This window comes from Passer domesticus, chromosome 18, assembly GCF_036417665.1.
Source record: "Passer domesticus isolate bPasDom1 chromosome 18, bPasDom1.hap1, whole genome shotgun sequence".
In the NCBI taxonomy this organism is placed as follows: domain Eukaryota; kingdom Metazoa; phylum Chordata; class Aves; order Passeriformes; family Passeridae; genus Passer; species Passer domesticus.
In genome coordinates, this window is record NC_087491.1 from 8,415,167 (window position 1) to 8,421,166 (window position 6,000).

Here is a 6,000-nt window from a genome sequence, read left to right on the forward strand (position 1 = left end):
TCTAGGGTCTTGGAGAAGGTTGGCAGTTGTTCTGGTTTCAGCACATTAAAATGCAGTGGTGGGCTTCAGGGGACTTTTCTTCTGTACAGGAGTGGAATAGTATGGCACTGAAGAAGAGTATTTTCTCACTAGCTTGTTTTACAGGAAAAATTGTTATTCTACTCCTTTGCTTTGCACCCCCAAGGGCTCTGAACTTCCCTCAGCTTTGGGAAGCAGAGCAGTCAGTGCAGCAGGGAAAACTCCACAAAAAGATTTAACTTTTGTCTTCCATAGAGCCTTGGAAGAAATGCTTACAAAACTGCATTGCTCTTTGCCTTGCAGGATGCCTTTAGAAACTCACCTTGGTAACTCAATTTCTTCCTCACCTTCCTGAAATATCCCTGGGGGGAGAATAATCTCCCTTCCTGCAGCAGATAATCATGTCTCAGGCTCACCCCTCCTGGCTGTGGAGCCTGGTGTGGGAAGCACAGCCCCCTTGAGCCCCCTGATGACCAATAATGCAGCTCATACTCCAGTGCAGTTTTGCACTGTCAGGTTTCAGGTGGCTCCCAAAACCCTTGGAGCTTCCTGCCTTGCCATTGTCCTCCCCATGTGGGTTTATCCCACACTGCTGCCTTTTGGAGGCAGGTGTTTTATTTCTGCAGTTGAACCTGGTGGAAAAGGTTGGCTCTCCAGTTCATGTGTGCTTGGGATGCTCCCTGTTCATGTTTGTAGGCTGAGAAGAGAGCACACACACATAATGCTTTAAGAACCTTCACCACTCTTCTCTGCTGCAGTGGTGCCCAGGTGGAGCTCACCATGGCATAGGAGGATTGTTGTAAGAAATAGGTAAATACCTATTTTAAAAAACCTTTAAAAGTGCTTTTGGACTTTTTAATTTGAAAACAGCCCTGTGCAGGGTCCCCTGCCCGAGTGCTGCAGCCTTGTGTCACAGCTCTGTCAGCCCTGTCACAGCGCCGGCATCCTGGGGACAGCCTCGAGTGCCCTCCTTGTGGGAGGAGGGGCAGACCCCCACCCCCTACACATGTATTTAGATTTTAATTACTTCCCCCATCTTAAATAAATTAACTGGCTGGGGAAACATTTTGCTGTGAAATGCGTTTAGCTGCGTGTCCTTTCAGCCTGCTGTGGACTGTAATTCTCCGAGAAGAAAAGGCATTGAAGGAGGTCCTTTGTTGGCATTAGCAGGTGGACAGTTGAGGCAGCCTTGACCTCTGCCAGAAAAGGTCCTGACTTGTAGCGTTGGTCAAGTCTTTTAACCCGCTTTTATGCCCCTGGACAGGACACTGCTGCCCTGTTCCCTCCACCCACTTCACACTTGCAGTGTATTATTTTCCCCCTTCCCCCCACTTCAAAGCCCCCCTCGGGCCGGCGTCGGGGCTGGGCTGTGCATGGAGCTGGGATGGGATGGGATGGGATGGGGAGAGCTCTGCTCCACGCGTGGCCTCTGTCCTTGCCTCTCTCCTTGTCCCCAGTGGCTCGTGCTCCCCTCTCCTGCCGTGCCTCTCTGCAGCTCCCAGTTGCTGTTTGCTGCTTGTGTGTCCTGTGTCTCACTGAGGCTCTGTGCTCCTGCTGGGATCCAGGGAAGTGTGGGAAGGGCAGGTATCCTTCCTCTGTCCCAGCTGTAGCACTTGGCTGTGCTGGGTTGAAGGTGCCTTAGTGCCTCAAGGATGGGGAGTCTGGGCTGGGTGGAGCCCAAGGTTTGGGGTCTGAGAGGAAATCTGGCACTGCTTCCCTTGGAGCAGTGTAGGAGCCTGGAGATGACACCATGAGCCAGCTGTGGCTGTTTGGGATGTCGTGGCTGCCTCTTCACTGGAGCTGGCAGTGCCCTGTGGAGCTGGCAGTGCCCTTTGGAGCTGGCTGTGCCCTGGGCAGGGCTTGTGGCACCTTGAGGAGTCGGGAGCTGAGTGACTGCCCCGGAGTTGTGCAGGTCATGCTGTGGAGGCTCGTGTGTGTGCAGGGTGTATGGAGGGGCATTGCTCACAGGGGTCCCTCAGCTCTGCTCCACTGAGAAGAGCAGGAGTGAAGGATGCAGCCCCTGAGAGACAAGTGAGGTGACTCCAAACACGGCTGTTCCCTTGGCTGCTCTGTGGAGGTGACAGATCTGAGATCTGTGCCAGGTGTCTCAGCTGTGTCAGGTGTCTCAGCTCTCCTGCACTGAGTGCAAGCAGACTGGCAGCCCAGGGTGGCTGATTGCAGACTGGGCAGCTCCCACCATGTGCTTTGGCTTGAGCAGGTCTCAGCAGGGTGACATTTGGCTTCATGCCCTTCAGTAGGTGAGGTGAGATCAGGAATTCAAGCTTTTCCTCGGCTTCCACTGAGCTGAAGATGCCCAACACTGTAGAAAAGTGGAAGCTGAAGTGTCAAGTCTGGGTAACTGGGGTAGACCCAGGGCCTGTCTAATGGAGAGGCAGATGTCACTGGCTGGAAACTGTCACCTGTCCCATACTGACGTGCCCCTTGTTGTCATCTTTGCACAGGCCAACAGAGCCAGCAGCAGAACAGCCATCCCGATTACAGCAAAGCATGGGAGGAGTATTTCAAAAAACAGAGTGAGTGAAACAGGCTAACTGGAGATCAATCAGCTCTGGTTACAAGGAGTTTACTCTAATCCGATGACTTGCGTCTCCATCCCTGCCGTTTTTAGCTTCCAGTCCTTTCCAGATGCTCTGGCCCTGCCCTGTTGGTGATGGTGCATGTAGTGCTCCCACGGAAAGCTCTCGGTTGTGCTGTCGCGTCTCGGGAGAGCAGCTCCCACTGAGCCCCGCTCCCCTCGTGCCCATGCTTGCAGCCAGCCTGCCTGGGGAAACACAGAGCACGCAGGAACTGCTGCTGGCAAAATCCAGAGAGCTGCAGCTGGGTTGTGAGAGGGTAGGAGAGCTCATGGAAGGTCACAGGCCTGGCTCTCTCCACGGCGTTACGGAGTGCATGATCCCGACCTCTGGACTTGCTTTGACATGGAGCTGCTGGAGGCTTTGCACCTTTGAGGATGAGGGGTGTGCAGGCTGTCAGCCTGTCCCTGCAGCTGCAGGGACGCTCTGGGTGCTTTCTGCCTGCTCTTGGCTTGTTCCTCACAGTCCAGCTTGGAGCCATCCTGCCATCCCACGCAGCGGAGCCGGTGTCGCTCTGTCAGGTGTCTGCAGCAGCTGAAGGGGGCTGGCTCTTCATTAAGCTTGGCAAAAGGACATCCTAAACCTGGGCTTGGACTTCTGGAATTGCTTATCTCTTCCTTTTTTATTCTTTCCCTCCAGGTCATGCTGCCAGTGCTGCTTCTCAGGCAAGTTCCCAGCCGGACTACACGATGGCTTGGGCAGAGTATTACCGACAGCAGGCTGCCTACTATGGGCAGACACTAGGGCAGGCTCAGGCCCACAGCCAGGTCTGTATTCACCTTCCCCAAACCCCTCTGCTCCTCCTCTTGGGCAATTGGGTATATTGGCCTTGCCCTAGTGCAGGGACTCTCCCTCAGGCTCACTTGGTGAAGCAGAGATGTTTTGTGGCTGAGGAAGTCATCACAGAAGTGTTACCTCAACATCAAAGTCTTATTTTCCTGTACAGGGTGGGTCAGGAGTTTATTGGGAGAGAACTGGGAGATTTTTTGTTTCTTCTGGGAGCCTTTCATAATAGCCCCCAGGCAGTTGTTTGACTTTGGGGAATTAAAGTAAAAGGAATGATGAAGCCAGGCTGGTGAGGCAGCACAGCACTGACACATCCCAGAACTGGGAGTGCAGGCGCTGCTTTTCTCGTGCTGGGACAGGAGCTGTGTGCTCACCATCTCCCTGTCCCAAAACAGATCAAAACCGTTGAAAAATAATTTTTATTAACCTGCTTTCGAATAAAATCTCCTCTCAGCTGTCACTCAGTGTGACTCTCAGCACCAGAGAGTTGTGTGAGATTTATCCTGATCACACTCGGCGCTTCGCGGAGCAAACAAAGCAGCAAAAAGTTTGTGCAAAGCACAGGGGCACCTTGCTGTGGTCTGACATTGTCCCCACAGCTCCACACGTAGCTCTGGCTCCCGGGAGCAGCGGCTGCTGTGGATGCCAGCCCCCAGCAGCTGCTCTCCCTGCTCTCCCCGCTCACACCGGCGCGGTGCAGCCGGGCGCTCGCCGCGGGCGCTGGCCGGCCGTGAGCTGGACTCGGTGATGAAAGGGCTTCTCTTCATCCCTCCCCGAGCTGCCCTGCTGGAGAGAGGGATCTTGTGTGGTGAGGGCAGGAGAGCTCTGGGACAGCGCTGGGGCAGAGGGCTCTGCTGGCAGCTCAGAGCATCCTTTGAGCTCCGTTTCCCGCGCGGCTGCAGCGGGGACAGACCTGTGTTGGGGGAGGAGGGCTCGGCAGCTTGGATAATTTCCTGCTGCTCAGTAACTTTTCCTTTTCTCTCCTCTCTTTCTTTCCAGGAGCAGTAGAACAAGGTCCTCGTGGCAATTTTTTTTCCTTGGAATCGTTGTGGAAGAAAACCTTTTTGTAACAGAGGTTTCTAGATTTACAACATTTTGATGAAGACTTTTCTGTTTGTGAAACACTAGCTGTAGGATAATCTATACTGAACTTTTCTAAGAATCAGGAACAATTAGTAATGTACTAAACGTATGGACATGCTGGTAATTTTGTTTCCAAATTTATATTAAAAAAAACCTCCAGGATTCTTTTTGGAGAGAAGCCAGAGAATTTGGAGGCACCAAAACACACCCCAGAGCTGTGACATTTCAACATGTGGGTTTTTTGTCTGTTGTTTTTTTTTCCTTTTAATTTTCGATCTTTTCTGTTGGAACAGAAAGAGTGGCTTGGAAGTCTTAGGTGGTATGTAACAAATCTTAAAAAGAAAAAAAAAAAATTTAAACAGTATTTAAATATTCTTAAATATGTAAATTCATTAAATGTTTTACTTCTAATTTCTTGTATCTTGGCTGTCTTTGATTTTATTGCATTTTTAAAAAACTGAACTATGATATGTATTGTAATTAATGATATGATTTCTGTATTTGAAACAGTTACTGTTTGCAAGTTGGGGGGGCATTTTGTAGGGTTTGTATAATTTCTAGAGTCTAAAGGGGTAATATAAAAATGTGTTAATTTTTTTAGCAATACATGTTTTCATGTCTCCATTGCTAGTTGCATTTATGTATCTAAGACCTCCAAGCTTGTTAAAAAAAAGAAAAACAAAAAAAAAAGAAAAGAAAAAAAACTTCTTCTATGCTCTCAGAAATATAAATACTGTAATTTTTAATATTAAAATGAATCTGCTATTAGTACCTTTAACAAACACTGTGGAACATAAAACCGTATAAAAGGTAGTAACTATTTTTTAATTCCAAGGTGTTTTCTGCTTTTTCGTTTCTTTTAAATATTTTCTTATCTAATATTTGTCAAATTACCTAGAGAAATAAATGAATCTAGTATTAACCACAGTATGCGCTAAATAATTTTGATTTAATAAAAGGGATAATATGATTTCTGATGTTTACTGTAGTGTTTCTTGTACAGATAACAGTGTATTTTTAAAGGAAAAACGGAATTGAAGCTATTTTTTCTTGCATTTTTAATTGCCCTGCGGGACATTCCGTTTTTAAATGTACTGAATTTACTGTTCTTGGGTTCTTTCCTTATTTTTCCTTATGCTTGAAATGTCTAACTATAAAGAACCGCGATTGGATAATGTTGAGCATGGTGTTTTAAAAAAAAAAAAAGTGTTCTTTTTATTTGACTGACAGTTGCATTTTACACTCTATATAATAAAATTTCCACAAGGTGTCTTGTGGGCCAAGTATTTCTGTCTGTTGGACTCCGTTGTTCCCTCTCCCACCCCGGCTCCTCGCGCCGCGTCCGGGGAGTTTGGGGTGCTCACTGAGGGCAGCATCAGCGTTAACTCTGGAGAAACTCTGTCACTGTCACATCCTCTGGTGCTGTTCTGGAGAAACTCTGTCACTGTCACATCCTCTGGTGCTGTTCTGGAGAAATTCTGTCACTGTCACATCCCCTGGTGCTGTGACACCGAGGATC

At 48.8% G+C, this 6,000-nt stretch overlaps 1 protein-coding gene across 6 annotated transcripts in view; it reads left to right on the forward strand.

The window, feature by feature from the left end:
- FUBP3 (far upstream element binding protein 3) overlaps window positions 1-5,767 on the forward strand; it is a 39,134-nt gene extending 33,367 nt beyond the window's left edge. For 4 of the 6 annotated variants that reach the window (XM_064394134.1, XM_064394135.1, XM_064394136.1 and 1 more), the window contains 3 exons: window positions 2,481-2,552; window positions 3,252-3,379; window positions 4,398-5,767. In XM_064394134.1, coding sequence (XP_064250204.1) covers window positions 2,481-2,552; window positions 3,252-3,379; window positions 4,398-4,406 — 209 coding nt within the window. In that variant the 3' untranslated portion in view covers window positions 4,407-5,767. The remainder of the gene's footprint in view (window positions 1-2,480; window positions 2,553-3,251; window positions 3,380-4,397) is intronic. The other 2 variants (XM_064394139.1, XM_064394140.1) reach the window with 1 other exon arrangement.
- Window positions 5,768-6,000: the final 233 nt, after the last annotated feature.